Source organism: Apostichopus japonicus, chromosome 21 (genome assembly GCF_037975245.1).
Source record: "Apostichopus japonicus isolate 1M-3 chromosome 21, ASM3797524v1, whole genome shotgun sequence".
Taxonomy (NCBI): domain Eukaryota; kingdom Metazoa; phylum Echinodermata; class Holothuroidea; order Aspidochirotida; family Stichopodidae; genus Apostichopus; species Apostichopus japonicus.
The window spans coordinates 16,312,002-16,332,684 of record NC_092581.1 but is presented as its reverse complement, the minus strand read 5'-3'; the positions used below and the strand labels follow the sequence as shown (position 1 = coordinate 16,332,684).

The 20,683-nt window shown below is 36.0% G+C and overlaps 1 protein-coding gene across 1 annotated transcript in view; it reads right to left on the bottom strand.

Annotated features, from left to right (window-relative positions):
* The window catches only part of LOC139962768 (uncharacterized), an 81,400-nt gene extending 62,128 nt beyond the window's left edge, over positions 1–19,272 (bottom strand). Inside the window, exon 1 of the mRNA XM_071963079.1 lies at positions 19,118–19,272. Coding sequence (XP_071819180.1) covers positions 19,118–19,202 — 85 coding nt within the window. The 5' untranslated portion in view covers positions 19,203–19,272. The remainder of the gene's footprint in view (positions 1–19,117) is intronic.
* Between the last annotated feature and the right edge of the window lie 1,411 nt (positions 19,273–20,683).

Here is a 20,683-nt window from a genome sequence, read left to right as displayed (position 1 = left end):
AATGACAGTGTATTTTGCTTTATGCTAGTAGATAAAGTGGCAAAGGCAATATTTCTACCAGTAGACATTAAGAACTCATTAACAGTCATTAGTCAAAGAATCGACATGATTTCTGTACCTAACATAGGCCATTGTATGATAGCTCATTATCAACAAATATTATTGGGCTAAGCTCAAAAGCCTCTACGGTGACCAAGGTGTGTCTTGATTCAGGAAACTGTCTGCAGTGAGACCTTAATTTAAGCCAGTAGATTTTTTTAAGAACTGGCATGTTTAAGCACTTGAATAAAATTGTAAAATTTTTGGCCCATGTATTAGTATTCCATGTTCAGTTAATTGGACTTGCGTTTGATCTTGGTGCTTTTCACCAATACGTTCTACATGTATGCAGCAACATGCAAATGAATATTTTCATAAATAAATTCCATTGCAGTTACTATTTTTTTTTCTAGCAGGAGAGTTCATTCTAATTTTGGTCACATCAACTTTCAGAGTGACAATTAAATACTAGAGTTTAGTAATGGCCTACAGTAACATTTACCATAATAATGAAAACAAAAACTTACTCTGTTCTGTATATATGACTCAATAAGTATAAGACTCAATAAGTTTTAGCAGTCAATGCCATTTGACCCAGAATACAACTGAAGGCAATTTCTTTTTCCCCATGCCTTCTCTTCCTGAGCTATGAAAGTTGACCTTTCACCTTTATCTCTCATAATTCCAAAAATATGACCAAATAAGGTTCAACCACCACTGAGGCATTACCCTCCTACTTCAACTTTCCTACTGCACCAATTTTTGAGCTCATGCAGTTGTGATAAATTCTTCCTTTATTGTGTGCCCTGAAGTGAGTGAACTGATGTGTACAAACTTGGGGATTTATCAAGTTTAAGAGCACAACAGCTAGTGTATTAAAGCAAGTATAAGCCAATTTGCCAAAGCAAAGTACAAGAAGGGCAATGACACCAACTTAAAGTGTGACCATATAATAGTGTATACCTGCAAAAAGTGCATAAATTCTCTATATCCTGCAAGGACAAGGTTCCAAAGTAGTGATAGTATAGATGTACAGTTTGTTGCATATTACATAATGGCGAACAACGGACTGGAAGCAAGGCAGTTATGTATGTTGCACAGTGTTTCCATATAAAATATGATGTTTCAAAATAAGAGTTCAAAAAGTGTATATATATATATGTACAGTTGAGTGACAATAAACCTCTCTGAAAAACATCAGAATGAATTCTGACTGACACCATATATAATATACCATTATTTATTTCACTCTGGACACAAATTTGAATAAATTCTATTTCATACAGTGTATTCCTTACGCACCACTCCAATTTTCCTCCAATTTGTCACTCTCCCTCCAGGCTCCACCTCACCTCTTCCATATCCCCCCCACTTTCCCCACCCTTCTCCATTCCTCCTTTCCCTCCATAACTCCCATCTCTAACTCCCATCTCTTACAACTCTCGACACATTTCTCTCAACAGTTCTGTAGTACAGTGATTTTGCTATCCTCTGCTGGATTAATGACGATTGAACTATTAAACCACGAAGTTTCCGAGTAGTTGTCCCTACAATATCGGACCAAGAAATAACACCTGATAATCTCCATTCTTCCTCTCCTTTTCCCCTCTCTCTAATCCCTCCCTCCATTCCCCCACCCACCTCCCTCTTCACCCCACAACTTTAAATTTTACAAATCCAAACTCCTTTCTCTCAACAATCCAATGCAATGATTACTATCCTCTGCTACAAAGCTGGATCAATGACTTTCAAACTTTATCAACCACAACTTTTCTGAGTGGGTGTTCCTATAAGGTTGGAGTAATAAATTAGACTGATAATCTGTTTTAACACTTGGACTACGAAAAAAAGGTCACATCCTACTCTGATTGTCATCGGCAATTGAAGCTACACAGTGAAGAGCAGTTTGATCCATCCTGTCACAGTGTTTGTCATTCCACGCAGCTGTGAGTCACCGAGAATATAAACCGTACCCATCAAACTTTAACATCTCTGTAGCAACTACATGTATATATCTGAGTAACTTGTAACACCAGGGAGTTGTTATGCCCCTGGTAACACTACAACTCCAGACCATTTAGCATAATCAATGTTTAAAAATTCCCAAATTAATCGTCACTAATTGGCAAAATTATCTTTCTGAGTCAGAGCTAGCTGGGAGTTAGCCTGGAGTTTGCTAATTGCAGACATGAACAGAATAAAAATTAATCGTAAATCTAATTAAAGAGAACTTTTGCTATTCCACTTGATGAAGGAAAGACCACCAAGACTTTTTTATGACAGCAACAAGTTGAATGTACTTTAGATACAGTGAAATGTATTCCTACTTACATTTCTTTATTTACTAAAACTGTGCGTACCTTCTCCCACCCCATCCCCCTTCACCCTCCTCTCCCACCCTATCCCATCCCTATCCACCCTCCTCTTCCACTCAATCCCAATCCCCCTCCACTCCCACCCATCTCAATCCACCCTCCTCTCCTATCCCATCCGATCCACTCCTCTCGTACCCCACCCACCCTCTCTCACCCCAATCAAACTTCCTCTCCCACCCCAATCAAACTTCCTCTCCCACCCCATCCTGATCCACCCTCCTCTCCCATCCCAATCCCCTCCTCTCACACCCATCCCATCAAAATCCACCCTCCTCTCCCACCCCAATCCCTCTCCTCTCCCACCCCACTGTAATCAAACCTTTCCCACCCCATCCTATCCTGATCCACCATCCTCTCCAATTCCCCTCCTCTCCGATCTCATCCCATCCAATCCACCCTCCTCTCCCACCCCACCCCATCCCAATCCCCCTCTTCTTTCCATCCCAGTGCTCAACATTTTTTCACACTGCCATCATTAAAATTCTCAATCCTTCCAATATATTACATCATTTGCTCTTTTGCTTTTTTTTTTGCTTTTTTTTTCATTTTCTGTTAAAATTAGTAACAGTCTTGCAAACTACTGTACTGTAGAGTAAAATAATAGCAAATTCAACAAGATGAAGACGCTAAAAAGCCTAAATATTTTAAAATTTGAATCCATACAACAAAACATATATATACTGTACATCGCATTCATTGCCATACAGCCCATTTCGGCTGACAATTGTTTAATGACCTTTTAAAATAAAAAACTTTCGAATTGATTTCCAATTTCCAAAATGATTTGACACTTTTCTACAGTGTACTTCATATTACACACAGATCAATAGTACTTTAAATAACTAACAGCAACACTGGTCTTCTATATATAGCATCGGCCTTTCAAACGTGAGAAAATTCACAGAATCCATTTCTATTTTTGTTGTCAGAAATGTCAGGCACCAATGATATTATTTTCAAAGAGTAAGCACTACATAAAACATTGAACTCGAGTGCTCTCATTTTGCCTAATAAAACCTATGGGAGGACTTACAGATATATTTTACTAAGTAGTTCGTCATGGATGTTGAATGGGGTTGACTTTGCCTACCTCAGTATTTGAGAAAGTGGTCAGATGCTGGGGCATACAATCTTGTCCGTCGGATGGGGACGTTGATTGGTGGCCCTGGGAGCAGGAAAGTGAACAATTTCACACCCCTGTCCCGTTATCCTCTGAACACTTATCAAAAAGAGAAGGCTTGAAATAAGCCGGTTTTCATCCACGATCTAACACAGATAGGGTCTCAAACAAGCTACTGTAAGGCTTCCTGATCCTTGGGTATTGAACCTACTGAACAGATGATCCCCGATAGGGACCAAAAAACAAAGGATGCATGTTTGTATTACCACCAACAAACATAAATGTCTGAACAATGTCATTTCTGGCTGATTCACTTAAAACTGCTGTCCAAGATGTACACAGACCTGACAGATGTAACTGAATCACTGAAATGACAAACTCCAGACCAGATCTAACTAATTTACAATTTTCATATAAACAGGCTTTAATCCAACTTCGTGAAAGAATTACGACAGCAAAAAATGTGTCAGTAACCGAGATTGAGATCTCAAGATCAATCTTGACTTGGCATTTCTCAATGTTTAAAACTTTTGCCACTTATACCAAGAGCCATGGCTGTTCACTCAAACATACTAATACCCAGATATTAAACATGAACTGAAAACAACACTAATTATTACATGGGTACAAATATCTGTCAGTTTCATCATAATTTGTTATAAAGTGATATTCAAAACTCACTGCCATATCCTACCTCTTCTAAATCCCTTCATCTATCCCTTCCTCTTCTCCTCCACTTCAATGGTCTTTTCCTCTCCTTCCTCCCTTCCCCCCCCCCCTCCTTCTCCTCATCCTCTTCCCTTTCCTCCTCTTTCATACTCCTTCCAAATGACATGGTTGTTTCATTGTAACAAGTAGGTAGAGACATTCAACCTTGTGTCTGTGTTCAATTATCCCCCAGTTGAATCCCCTGGTCTCTTACAACCCCCCCCCACCAGCCCTTCCCTCCCTTCTCTTCTCTTCTCTCATCCTTCTCCCATCCCTGTCAACTAAGTACATCGGCCAACAATAAGAAACTGTCATTGAGTGGCCTTTTGATACTAGCCCAATTTTTTGTCAAAGATTGTGAATTTTCCTTTCCTTTTTTCTGTCTATTATCTCTTCTTTTGTTTTTCTCTTATTTCTTGTCCATTCAGATCTAATTATTCCACCCACTCACAACAGCTGTCAGTGATAACTTCAAACAAAACAGCATATGTGAATCATTCCAGCTAATGTGCAACCTCTTAATAGATCAATTTGTAATACCACTACCACTAAATTGACAAGTTCCTCACATAGGACTAAAGAGATACATGTACCTATCCTAAAAGTTTAAATGCTACAGTCTCTTGCAGATATGGTATCCATGAACTCTCTCGGTCAATCTGTGTGGATGATACCCATAAGAGTATCAATGGAGAGATTTTCTGAGGCAAACCAAACCTATCAAATCCCCCTTGTCAGTTGATAGTTCAAGTCCAGCATGTGTGTGTGTGTTGACTTTGAGCTTGGGTTACCTGACACCCAATTATATCATGGCATGGTGCCAACTTAGACAGAAATGAGGCTGGCTAGCTTAAAGCAGCAGTCTGCCCAGCTTAGAGCCAGCGCCATTTTGAGTTTTATCGATAGATACAATAAGAACATCCAAGCTCTATTTTGACACTAATTTAATAATACTACAACAATCCGAGCCCAAAGACAAGCTTGATTTAATTTGTTAATATAGTTCTTTAGTCCTTAAGTTCCGATTATGTGAGTAGAGAACTAGAGACAAACAGAGTATTATAGCTAAACGATAATAACTATAAAAGAGATATCTATATATTGATATATTTACATCTTTCCATATATTATTTACTCCCTTTCAACACTAATTTAATACAAGGACCATCGGAACCTAAAACACTCTAGATCAAAAGTTATTCATAGTCCTAATCCTGAAGTTCAAATAATGTGAACAGGATCCAGCTACATACAGCTAGTATTTGTAAGATTATTTCTACAAAATTGTATATTCTTGTAATCATTTTTCAGCCATTTCCTTATCTAAATCTTAAGTAGTCTGAAGACATTCTTTTAAACCAGTTTTATCCCTATAGGTCTCTATTTCCTTTACAAGAAATTGGAAGTTTAATATTGAGCTACGATTATTCAGGGAATAATTTATCCAGTATCGCATAACAAAATGCATAGTTATGTAACAAAATTGGCAATTGTTATACTGGTATAACATGTAGAGAATAGCAGCATTTGTACACAGCTACCTGTAGAGATCATAGTACTTTATATTAAAGAGAGAGTCCAGAGTTTTCAAAACTAACTACACTAAAGTTAACACTTAATTATTCCGCAGTATTTACATCTGACAATAAAGTGTTAACATGTATACATGTTCCTTTTCCTTGACAATTCCCTCAAAACTTTTCTCAAGTAATCTGAAAACTGGCTCGAATGATTTGTTCCCTCCAAATACGATGACAAGTATGTGGGTCATGTATAACTACAATTTTAAAAATGTTTCTCTAAAGTTCTCAAGTTTCCTGGAGTCTCAAGAGAGCCTACTCATGCAGGCTATGACACGTACCTGCAATCACAAATTTCGACACAAAAATGACAAATTTTGTAAGACATTTACCAATTGGTTCAATTTTCATATAAATTAATGCACACCTTTAAGGATTTTCTCTTGAGACACCCCTCAATAATTGTATCTCTTGGGTATCTGGAAGTGTTTCTTCTAATTTTAATGGAGATTGTTAAATGTCTTCGGAGAAAATATACCATACCCCTATCAGATATCGCTGCTGCACCATGCTGAGACGTAATAAAATAATATGTCACTCAATCCAGTGTAGAAGATATTAACAATGTTTAGGAGGAATTATTGTGTTGCTATGGTGATATTGAAGTTCTGTCATCTTTGTATATATTGGACAAAACTGTATTTAAATCTTCTAAATTTGACAGAAAAAAGAAGAAAATGATACTGCACTATCCTTCAGAATTCTCAATATAATCCATAAAATGAAACCTGGCTTTTTCCCTCCTGGGTAAATACAAGGTTTTACTGTGCATAGGAAACTTGGAACCGAGCCTCTTCTCAATCCAGACTTTATAATAGTGACCGCAATGTTAAACTGTAAAGAATATTATTCAGCCATGAGTGTGCTGTAGTTCTAATTGTATTTAATCAGCATACACTGGTGGTTAAATACCATCCACATGTTTGTCGTTTACCTTAATTATAAAATATTCAGAATGGAAAAAATCAAACAAGCTAACAAAAGAACAGCAAATCTTTGTATTTTAGGACCATTGTTCAGGTCACAATAGACCATTGTTGTAGTGGTCTAGCTGTCCAACTCTAATATGGACAGCAGTCTATATGAACCTTTCATGAACTTTCAGACTTTGAAAACAGTATTTACCAGTTTTGTATTGTGATCATTTGTGGTCAACTTTAACTGTGCCATATTCTAATCCAGCTACCATGTGGAATTCACATACATACCATTGGTTATATATCAGATCAATGTGACTATACCACTGCACTATGAATTAGCAACCAACAGTGTACGCTATGTGACCTACAAATTTAATTTCTGTTTTGTTCTTAACTTTTACAAACCCAACGCTTCGAATTTCATTGTTCATGTTGTATCTTGTGTGTGTGTTTGTGTCTGTGGATTAATTGCCAAAATTATGTTTTATGGTTCCTTTGCTAAACTTTTAGTGAAATATGGTAATGCACGAGATCCTCAAAATGTCAAGGTAAAATACAGCTCGTTTTGCATGTACAGTATGACATAATACAATGAAAGATATAAGATCAATGTTCATAACCCCCCTTCCCCCCCCCCCAAAAAAAATCTGTTGGTTATTTATTACATGCCGAAAGGACCTACCGTCAATTATATACCCATATAAAAATATGGCTTTTAATGTTAATATAGTATAAATAATCATAAAATGTCAAAGGTTATGACATCAAAAGTATAACCAGATATATGTTGCAAATTCTTACACCCTGAAAGATAAATGAACTTCAGATTTGGTGTGTGTACATGTACAAGTATATGCCTACATGGGCATGGGCTTTTTCTACAGTAATGACATCACGGCACCAGCAGCCAAAGAACATACGTAACCAAATTTCAGGATGATATCTGACTGATTTTTGACTCCTTTAACAGTTAAATATGGTCTGTAAACTTGAGCACCCTTATTGCACCTTGAGCACCATTATCGGTGGATATCTCTGCGCTTTATAAATCCTCAATATTATTATATTAATATTATATTAAAAACAGTCAGGGAATAATTAAGTGTCCAAATTTGTAAAGCAGTTTTGAAGGCTCTGAATTGTCTCTTATAAACTACTTCTATTTTTTATCTTTTATTATTATTATATTAATATTATATTAAAAATAGTCAGGAAATAATTAAGTGTCCACATTTTGTATATAGCAGTTTTTAAAGCTCTGAATTGTCTGTAGTGTGTAAAGAACTGCACTATATACATCAGATATAAGGTCTTCGCACTTGTGTAGCAATCTGACCATTTTGCACCGATTAGCATTTTGCATTATTTTTGCAATGCGATACCGGATAAATAATCCCCTGACAGTGCGGTACAACAACACAATGCCAAATTTGGGCAAGTGCATCATCACCCCCAAAAAATAAATAAATAAAAATAGACTTTGGAATGAGAGAACTGCAGAGGTTTATTGTGACTGCATTCATCAACTAATATTAGCCAAAGGGCACTATATATAGGTAAGTTTGTACACAACAAGCCATTTTAATTGACACAGTGCTATACAATAGATTCAAGTTTACGAGGTACTGAGGATAAGCACTTCCTCTCTGGGGTAATTGTCCTAATCCTGTTCAAAGTTGCAATTAAATAAGTTCCAAATGTGTGAAAGTTTTAAACTGGGACTTGAGGTTAAGATCAAATGACCTTTAGTTTGAAAGTAAATTAGTGCAGGTGGTCAAATGACAAAGAAGAATCATGATGAATGGAATGGAATGTAGTGGACGGACAGGGTACAATTGGTCCAACAATGAGGCACATGCAGCAGGTGCCCTTCAGACAAGAGCTCTATACTGAAGCTAAAATACTTCAAAAGGTCTAGGGACACCTATGAACGGCATTGTCCTAATCTCTCAAAGAGGCATTAGAAATCATGAAAATAGCTGCAACTCCCATCAAAATCCATCAAAGATTGACCATTTTACCAGTCTTTTCCTCACTAGTTCGAGTTTTATTTGTGAAATGAACAGTATTGCTAATTATGAACATTAATTATCTAAAGGGAGTGAAAGCCTCATTTTCTTTCATGCTATTCCTTTGTTTTCACAACCTTCTTTTCAAGGACACTGAACATAGGCTTGTGGGCTTAAGGCAATTTTTTGAAAAAGTTTATTGTATTCTTTGAAAAGAGGCACATCACATTATTCAAATGATACATGTGGGCTTGTAATTAGAGGTTAACTTATCAAGGGCTAAAATAAGAAATTTGGATGAGTGCAACCTTCCATGTCATAGCTTCCCAGATTTATCAAAACTTCAAATGTGTACATCTTGAAACGAAAAGAGCTTTTTGAAAAATGTGAACCAATTTTGGGGGATATGTTCTGTCAAAATTCTGATGTTTTCATCCAACAATGTTATTATATAGATAGCTATTATAAATAACATCAAGATCCCAATGGACAAATATCCATCACAATCTGTTAATTCTGGACACAATTTTAACAGTGTCACTGTTAATCACTTCATTTTTAACCATATATACTGGGCATCTGTGAATTCTACTGATACCTTCAAGAAGCTATGAAAATTCATCTTGGTTTATTCATCTGCGTATTTGGGAAATTCTTTCCAATCAATTTCACAAATGTGCCATCAAAACACAAGAAATGATAATTTGCATTATCAAAAGGACCAGATGGCATTGCATTGCAGCGTGCACTGGACAAGTAAATGTTATTACTGTTAACAGCTCCGATCAACACACTCACATGTACACAGTATCAAGATTAATCTCTTTCCCTCATCTATAGTCTGTCATTATTGGTGTTTGTTCATTACAAACAGAACGCATGTGTGATATGCACCGTACCCCTGCGAAGAAGGTATTTCTCATGTGCACTCAATAACAGCCCTCTATTATAGAACTTTGCATCTAACATTCTCTCATTGCCTCTCCATGCCCCATTCACTGATCTTTCCATTAAGCAAAAAAAAGAAGAAAAAAAACTGTGCTCTGTATACTGAAAGTGATATCCAACTGCATTCATTCCTTGTTGAAACTTAAATCCTACAGCCCTGGACAGATTCTATCACTTTAAAAAGCATTTGGGTTTACCCATCTCAATTGTCAATAAAAAGTTTGATGATTTAGGAAGGACTTAGCTTTGTGTCAGTTTGTTTTCAGGGTTATTCTTTGATGGTCAAACAAACCCTATAGTCTGTTGAAGTAACTGTGAATAGAAATGGCATCTGGCAACACCATAAGGCCACAGTATCACTTGGAAAAATAAATGACTTCAGACGATGAATAGCTAAATCTTATCAGGAATCTAAGACCTAATGGGGTACTCTATTTAGCTCTACAAGTGACTAAACCTTTATCCTCTACCACCCATCTTAAGAGAATAAATGGAGCTCGGCCTAGAGCCCTAGAGGCCCGTACCCGAAAATCTTAAGAATACTACCTTAAGGTCTGACTAGATCTTTTACCTCACAAGTAGCAGTGTAGCTCACTAATACTAATACTGCAGTGTAAATATGGCATATATACGCTGCTGTCTACCAGGCCTGGCGCCAGGAGCCACACTTGGAGAGATGGTTTACATAGATGGATTATAGATTAGGGACAAGAAGCCAGTGAGATATTATCCAACAGGAAGGGAAGGTAGAGTCTCCCCCGACCCTCCACTTGCCACCACCCCTTACTGACCCTTACAGCTCCACTTAACTTTAATTGTTTTAGGATTAGCCAATAACTTTAGACATAGTACAAACTAAAGAAAGTTTGAGATTTTAGGAAGTACCACTTCTAGATGGGCACCTGACTTTACTAAGAATCTGCATATTATGTAAAGAACTTGTATCATGTACAGTCTTTACCTAGCAATTTGCTTCTTTTGCGTGTGCAGCAATTTGATAAACATAGAAGATTTAAATTTCCTTGAGCTATATTTGAGCATTAGCTTGCAGCACCCACCCATCTTGAGTAAAATACAGTTTTCATTTTATTCCAAAAATACAACAAACTTTGTGTAAAGTTTGCATCTCTCTCCCCAAGATAAATTATTGACAATGTTAAAGTTTCTTCAAGGAAGGATTTATATGTTGCCATTGTCTTCTGCTATATGCACTGTGGGAGGCCATCAAATCTTTTCATATTACACAATATTATTGCTCACACATTAAACCCAAGCTTCTATATCCCTGAATCTATAATCCCATCAACGCGTGCGTCATAACAACTGGAGAAGTCTTTGAGCACCTTCACCATTATCAAGCAAAATTAATTTCCAGCGCCACCATAATTATATTTAATCTCTCCCCGAGGATAAAATTTTGCTATTATCTCAATTACCAACAAATAAACATTTCACTATTCAACATCAAACATATATAGTTCATAGCAAATGTATTCTACCACAGTTGAATTAGTTTCTTTATTTACAAAGTTTGATCACGTATGGCACTTGTGTACATAAATAGTAAGTACTTTGAACAGGATGAGACGAACACATGCAGTCATGCAGTATCACTGACTGTACATACTACGTACTATACTGTATAGGAAAATGATCGATGTTTTCAAGATGAAAACTGATAAAAGGTAAATATAATTTTACAACAGAGAGCTATAATGCAAGTATTGTCAAGGTCACATAGTAAATATTTCAGTACTTGTTACATTGCAATGTTGCTTTACAATGGCTGAAACAAAAAGGGCTTAATTATTTATATATATATTTTCCAACCAAAGCAGCAACTTGACTATTTAACGCAGATCTGGTTCCTGGTGATGTTTTGAAGTTCGAACCAGGAATGTTAAACGTTTGTGGGGTGAGTGCCACGCCTTTACCACTTCATACTACCAGGTGCAGAAAAACAAAACGTTGCGTAGTTCAAAGCAAATGATACAATTTGGGTCAATCAGTGAGAATGGAATCATGTATCCCTGTGAGGAATTAACTCTTCCCCCAGTGGCCCTAAGGAGGTCATCATGGGGTAACTCTATACCTGAAATAATCTATAAAAATTTGCCATTCTGGAGAATAATTGAATTGAACTTTGCCACAATTTGATTGAAAGACTGAAAACAATAGGGTCAGAATGAAGGTGAGATGAAACTTAAAGGTTCCAATGGCTACTTTATTACGTTAGCGTACGGTTAAAGAATGAACCTTTGATAGATTGTACTCTCAAGATGATCTGGCAATATATACAGCTAAGTGTATATATGGGATTCTGGACAACAGCAAGCATTGACTTAATTAAACAAAACAATGTCCAAATGTAGTACATATGGTAAACATTGCACAATGCATTGAGTGCTTTAAATAACAGGAAACTCTTTTCTGTAAAATTTATACATGTATAACCCAGGGCAAGGGAACCTGGAAGAGAGGGGAGAGCATCTGGGGGGGGGGTTTACGACCGAGGGAGTCATTATAGTCATGCCCAACCGAGTGTCCCACTCTCATCCCAAATCTGAACCCTGTGCTTGCTTGTAGCCAACATCAGATGATCATCCCCCTCCTCTCTGATATCGCCACATACAGTATGATGTTATAAATTCAACATTCTTTTAAGCTTTGACGCCAATATTTATAAATGCTATCAGCATGGGGTTTTCACTTCTTATTTTTTGAAAGTCAACTTTGCCCATTGGATTGTCCCCTTATATCTCTTTTATCACTGGAATATTAATTTTCAGTACAGTTTGGGGAAACACAGTAGTCTAGGTAGAAAGTTATAAACAGGTGGCCAATTCAACATTCCACCATCATCATTGAAGAAAACAACTTGGAATTTGTATTACTTCATCACATTTTGAAACAAAGTTTTAACCAAAACCTCAACTAGAAGTTTATTGTCTTTATAAGATAACCTAGATTTTTTTTTCCTCTATAAAAATAGGTCAGTCTATAAATTCGGTTCTGATTCATGAACGTTCTCAAGGTAATTGTAAAACACAAAACGAGGATCAGCATTTGTGGGTAGGAAGGCCACTGGGACAAAATCATAACTAATGCCTTCATAATATGACATCCAAACCAAATGGTTGTTATTTTATCATGCTCAACATAAATTCTTCATTGTCGGTTCTATTCAAATAACCAACTCAACTTGGCAGAGGACAGCCGCCCAGGAAAATCCTGATCAAGACAGAGGGCCATGCTATATCATGTATGCCCCCTCGTGGTTCACTCTCAAGCAATTTGTTCCACATCTGAGAAATTAGAATCAGCTGTATATAGCTTCATTTCAAAACAGAATTTTTGCTCTTCATCGCTAGAGATAACTTGCATCATATTATGTTGACCAAACATACCTTGTACAGTGTATATATTGTTTGCAATTTACCATGAAGCAAAATCTCAAACAAAGCTCTTTTACTCATATATTACTATCGTAAATTAGTGATAAACGAACAATAACTTCATTCAAATCTGTTTGAAGATAAATTTAAGAAGGAAAAATATATACTGATTCAAATAGCTGCAAACAAACTTTTCTTGGTTATATATTTGAAATTATAAAAAATTGAACAGATTTTGGCAGCAGTAAGAGCTGCATTTGGATTATAAATAGAATTATGGCACCTAGAAAATACTGAGAATACTCAGTAAGTCAGTATCAGTGCTTTTCTGACTCAAGCCGGGTTGCAGACTTACGAGCCACTGTTGTTTTGTTCTCTGCTACAATATACAGGCAGGGTACAGGTTCATTTTCTGAAAATGGATCAATATTGTGCTGTAATTTGTTGGTCGTTACAAGCTTGCCGGCTAAACAAAAGATCTTTAATATTGCTTGATAAAAATTATCAGATTTTCTAAAGCACTACAAACATATATATACAAACTACACAATAAAGTTCTCTGTTTTCAGTGTTTTTAATATGGTCAGTTGTAACATCAAAGGATGTGTGGGCTATTGATCTATTTTCATCAAAAAACAGCTGAACAAGACAATAATGTTGACAGATCTAACACAGGTAGTGTGAGAATTAACAAAGCATCAAAGCCTAGATTTGAGAGAATTTTCAGGAAATTTGCCAAATAATGAGAAGATATATTTGTATTACATGCTTGTTGACAATCACGTGCCAAAGAACGTCTTTGATCCTTACTCATTATTGAATATATGACAGCAAGGAACATCTTTTGCCAAAATTCTCATCAAAGTTTAATTCCTTTTGTTCAGCAACTCTTAAAAGACTACATGTTATTCAGAACAGACTACAGTACTATCAAAGCCTTGCAGAGTTGCAGTGTTGAAATTTAAGACTCTGAGATCAATTGCCCATCTTTGTTTTGGGTTTTCTTGCCTTTACTTTTTCTTTCAAAAAAAAAAAAAAAGTGTTTTAGAAAAGCCGTAAGTAGAAGGCTACTTACCAATGTACTAATTTTAAGAGATGTGATATTTGGTTAAAAGGCAGGATAAGGGTTTGTGCATGTTGGTAATGAAAATGTGTAATTAAGTGTTAATTGAAATGTGACACAGGCACAATTTGCTAAGTAACAATAGATTGATAGACCCATTGTTAAAATTCTAACAAAATGGAACAAGACCCTAACTGTTTACAATGCATGGAATATATTATATTTTATTTTCTCTCATAGTAATGGAACACAGTTAAAAGGTTCATCGATAGGGAATTGATTGGAAACATTTAAAGCGTGCTGTGATGAATCAAAATAATAAGTAAGTGCATGTCTCTGTACAACAAACATAACTCTGGATTCTATAGGATATGTCTTACAGCTTTTGTCATTTTATTTTTCCGTATGTTTTTCTCATTATGTGTGTATAGTGTCCTTTTTATGGGGGGGGGGGGAGTGGAGGAGGGGTTATGTTCACTCATGCAGTAAGCACACTTTATTCCTCATATTAGGTCATTGTACCAGTTCAGAAAATAAGTTTTAATACATAAAATTTATGGAATGCCATTTGTAGCAATTCTGATCTCCAGACCGACCAGACCAAAAAAATATTCTAGATCCAAGTCATATTTGGTTTCTGGTCACATATATCCTTGACCAAAACTAGGACCTAATACTTTATGGAAAGTTGGAAACTAGTATAAAGCTGCAGATGTTCCAACAGAGTTGTAAGCCCCGGTGAGGCAGATTGCAGCTGGCACTCGTCGGAGGAGTAAGAGGATTATAATACATTGTGATGACAGGGGGTCCATACAGTGAAACGGCCACATGTGGCATCTTCAAACTATAATGAAGTATATAGACACAGTCCATACTGTACACATGCATGATTTCATTGTCTTTGTATATCACATAGACCTGTTTGAAACTGTTAGTTGGATTGTTACATATATGGTATCACAGGTAGCCATGTATGAGATATGAAATATATACTAATGATGAAGTTGTCAATGAAGTTGGTTAAATAGTTAAAACTATTTCAATCTCCTTTGATGTATAATTTTTTTGGAATCTTGTAAAATCCAGCTTAATTGGGTCTTTAAAACTAATATCTGTAAATTAGCAGTGGTGAGAATAGTATCAAGTAAAACACCTATTTCTAACTGCAGAGAACTGACAATGGGGTATATATGCCAACATATGTACAACAGCTACATAGGGCAGATAAGCACATAAAAATAACTTTTCAGATAATAATATGATAATATAATCATGAAGCTTTTGCTACTCTATACATATCGGAACTTGAGGTACATTTGGCAACAAAAACCCTCCTCTTTTAGACTTATAAAGTATGCAAAAACGTGGACAAACAGATGTGTTAAGTTTGGAGGATGCTGTTCAGACAAGCAATCCCATCACCTACTTAATCATCTTCTCCAAACTCTCCCTCCCTCCCCTCTCCCCACCCCCCCATCCTTAATTCCAAGCAAAATTGGTCTCTAGATACAGTTTGTCAATATGCTGCTAATATTCATTTTAAAAATATCCTGGCAATTAGTTAAGATTCTAAGGTATGCAGCTGTCCAAATGTCCCACTGTCTAACCCAAACTAAATACTGTAGTGCCTCTGGAGAATTGAGAATGAAGGGTAATATTTTCCATGAGTGAACAGCACATATATATATATATATATATACATATATATATGTATATATATATATATATATATGTATGTATGTATGTATGTATATATATATATATATATATATATATATATATATATATATATATATATATATATATATATATATATATATATATATATATATATATATATATATATATATATAAACTAAACCTCAGAATCATGAGTCACTCAGAACTTCAAATGTAGAGTTTACTATAGATCCAAGATTTTCATAAATTGGCAACTTCATAGTCCTTTTATACTGTACTGTATTACTACAAGGTAGGCTCGATTTAATCTACAAAACACCAATACTAGCTACAGTAGAACCTGATAAATAACTTGAGTATATTATTATTAATTTATCTGCACCCTAAAATCAAATTACTATCCCTCCTGACTGTTAGCTTTGACCCAAACTCCGTAAACAGTTATCTTAACAAAGAATACGAGCCAGCGTTCTTAGTGTTCAATACACCACTGCCACTGTCAGATTCAAATGTAATCATGTTTGTAACTCGCATCACCGATCATTGTGCAATAATCCCTGCCTTTCCGACGTGCCCGGGTTATAAGAGCTGTCAGGACTCAAAAAGGAAAAAAAAAAAAAAAACGTAAAGCAAAAACTTCCGAAGCAAATGTAGTGCTAGGATGTTTTCTTTTTCGTTCTTTTTATCCGTTGGCAATTGAGAAGGGACAAAGGACTGTTAGCTTCAGGATGGCTATCAAACTTCCTTTGTGTCTTTGTAGTAATTCCTTAGAAGTGCATCCGAAGGCAAGAATAAGCTTGACTTTGAGTAAACAAAATTAAAGACAGATGGCAAAGCAGTTAAAGAAAATTAGTTGAGAGGAGAAAGTAGCAATGGTCAGTTAGGGCGATCTCTTACTGTACAGAATGTCTGATTTTCTTGATCTCCCCTGAAGACCTGTTCAAATAGCTTCTCACATTTTTCTTTACTTTTGTTTACTTTTAAGCAGAGCCCACAGCAAATTACACCCACTGAACAGAGAAGACTGTGAGGGCCTTAACTTTTTATAGAGAGAAGATTTAGCTGATATATAATATAAAGATCAGGCACAAAGGCCTGTTAGCAATCAGGAATGTATTTCAGTCCCTTAGGAGAGATGAAATATTTTTAGTAATGGCCAAAAATAACAATCGGTGATTATACAATTAGGTCATGCCCAAATATGTGGGGAAATCTTCCCAGGAAAACACAGATGTACAACTGCGAGTGGAATTTCGTACCACTCTGACCAAACCGAGCAAACTATTTTTTCTGGGAATAATCCAGTTGTCAACTTTTTAGTAGCAACATTGAGAGATGATTATGTTTATTTCTCAAGATATATTTCAACTTCAAATACGTTTGTTCTCTGTGTAAAAATTATGCAAAATGATAATCAAAATCAACAAAAACTGTTATCAAACTGCCTATCCACTAAAGAGCCTGTGTAAGAGAATGTGTAAAAGTAAGTGGGCTTGGCATTTCGATCCTAGCAGGATCTTCTTCAGAGGCTGATTGACAAGTAACAGAAAATACCAGGGACAAAATATAAAATATGCACATGTCTTTGTATAATTTGTGTAGTTCCTTATGTGATACTGGACAATTATTCCCTAAATTTAAACAATTATGGGGTCCTCTTCATTCTAACTTTAGAGATATTTGTGGTTGTAATCATACATTTGATCTCAATTAACACTACTTTAACCTTACTTCCCAATATCCAGGAATTATTAATGTCCCACAAAGTAATTGCATTGTTTTCTTACCAAGTTACCATTGCAAACTAAATGCTTAATATTATCATTGATGGTGATCATTTTGGTGGGTTTAGATTATATTTTCAGTTACATTACAATGTTCACTTATATTGACAACAAACAAGGGAATAAATTAGGAACACTTGCTTTCAAGTTCACTTTGTTATTGCTTTGTTTGGTATTAAATAGTCGATGGGTAATAACTCGATAAAATGTTAAACAATGCACAAAGAAGCCTGTGCACCTACATGTAGGCTTGTACATGGCACGGGAGAATCAAAATAAAATTAACACTCCCACTCTACACTTGTATTGATATAATTCACAGCAGATATAATGTTCAGTATTGTGTCCTGGTAGTGGTAAGCCATGCATGGACTTAAATTAAGTCTTTTTCTATTATGTTAAAGATTACTGGACTAACCTGATCATAATAGTTTGACTCAAATCTTTAGAATCCTAAACATGTGAAATGCTTCAATTGTATGTTCTGGAGATTCAGGAAAAGCCCCAACCCTAGCCCACCCTTCCCCCACCCATTCCCCCTGACCATCCCAAATATTTCACAGACTATGAGGAGTGTGACTTAAGAAAATATTGATTCAGGGCAAGCTATAATATTTTGAAGGTTGTAGGAAAAGGGTTATTACAGTTTGTGCATTTAATGAGCAACCATTTGTTGACTGTGTGGAGGAGATACAATAATGCTGACCTTCAAATACATTCCCAAAGACTTTTGAATATAGTTTGTCCTGTGTACCTCTCCTCAAACTAGAGTTCAACAATTTTAAAAATTCAATCAGATAGGGTAAGTATTAATTACTAAATCTTTCTTAAAATATCAAAATTGAGTTCATCATTATGAAATTGGCAAAACCACGATCTACTTAAAAGTGGTCAAGGGTTTCTTGGACGAACCATGGAGCTATCTGTTTATAGCTCCATGGACGAACTTAGTAACCTGGGCTTCAATCATTTTGGGAACGTGCGCACACTTCAGGCAGCTACAGTAATACTTGTGACGAAATTCAACATCATTTTACAAGGCCTAGCCTATTATGCATAGACATGATAGAAACAACAGCCATAATACTCTTTACATTCATGAATAAGTGATACCACATGCACGTAGAAGGTTGTTATAACACGTTTGGTGTAATTTGTAGTATGGAAGACCTTGGAGATAAATGTTTTACAGTTTGACCAACGATCTTTGACGTTACACCATCAAGCGCCCCTAGCCAGTATGTAAACACAATACGCAAGAAACAGTGTAACGGGAACAGTTTACATTCGGCCCCTAGTTTCAAAGGCCTAAATAACGTTAATCACATTAGGTCATATTTAATACGGTTCCCGGCGGGCAGCTGGCTCATGGTATGAAGCATGTAAACAAAATAACATAAATCAGTTTACTTGGCATCATGTCTCTGGTATGCACGTTTGCAGTATATGTAAATATTTATTTTATTAAAAGATTGAAATCTGAAAAGTTACGATACCTGTGTTATCAGCAAGAACATCCGGTAGGTGTACTGCGAGAAATATAGTGTGCAGAAGGAACCACGGTACTTTTATCAAGTACATTATTCCTGTCAGAAGATAAACAGTGTATTTGCTTCCTCATCTAAAAAAAAAACGTAATCCGACTCAACAGCGCATCAATGTAATTCTCACATTTTCTTGCATTTTCTCATTCCAAATCGAGTGGCGATTTCAAGTTATATGTCTATGCTAACTGTAATAACTCTAACTTTGTTTATTATTTAATTACACAGGCATAATCCATCTTTTCAAGGAACAACGTAGACCTAACACACACAGTTTACAAATTCATGAGATAACACTCAAAGACTACGAATCAAGGTGAGCTGATCAGAGCCGCATTACCAGGTCCCTGGACCACCTCTAAACAATGATGCTCTTCATCCGATGGAAGTAATTTCTGTACTGAATAGTTTTTCTCCAAAAACCTAATCAAATTCGGCCCGCATAACTTGTAAACAAAACAATTCCTGTGATTAACAAAACCCACGAATATGCAGCCAACTTCCGACAAAATAAAATCCAACTGAAAATTAAGCAATCGCGATGAGGATGCATAGGTATATTGAATTGCTGCTATAGTTGGCCCAACAGTGAATCCATAATCGCACATGGGAAATTGCGTATTCCTTGGCTAAAATTGTCAAGTGTTTATGTTGCCATATTCCATTCTATATCACAATTGAATGTAGGCTAAAGTAAATCAAAATCTAAATATCGAACTTTCGTATCAGCAGTACGTGCTGCTTAGAGTAACTTCACGTTCTAACACAAGTCGTGTTGTCACACATTACACGATTTGTTTGTACTATCTTCTCGGAAACTGCTAAAAAAAATCTGGTAACGGTTTTAAACTTAGAACCGTGGGAGGAGCTAATTCAACACCACTACGTTGGATCAATTTGTGTGACCTTGCGGGTTTGTTTACATGACAGTAGTGTGCGTCGGCCCTTTTCCAACGTGATCAGTCAGTCCATAATGTGTATAGCAAGCTTCTCTTTTCTTTCTTTTTCAAAACCAAGCGGTTGATGACCAAGGTTACGTGAGAAGAAGGTAATTCCCAAGGAATGTGGATATAAAAAAAATGCCAAAAAAAAAAAAAAAACATTTCTTGAGAGTTTTGTGGTCGAAAATTGTGTTTTACCAGGTCGTCGATGGTTATTGAGATAAAATATCTTCATTTAAGACACGTGTAAAGTACATTCATCAGTTCACGTGCCGACAAAGTTCAGCTGAAGGGTGAAAGATGAGGATCAGGAAAGGAGATGCATGGGTATAGTGAAATAATTAAAACGGATTGAATGCACTTTTATCGACAGATATATTGTCCTCGGTTACGTGTAATCGTGATCCTTCATTGTAAACAAGCTCTACAGAGCTTCTTGTTGGCACTCCTCAACTTGTTCTCTTGTACATTTACCCACATCTATTGTCAAATTGCATACTTTAATACAAGAGATTGAAATAAAGTCTTATGAATTGAATTGAATTGAAACTCTCTATCTCTCTCTCTCTTACATACT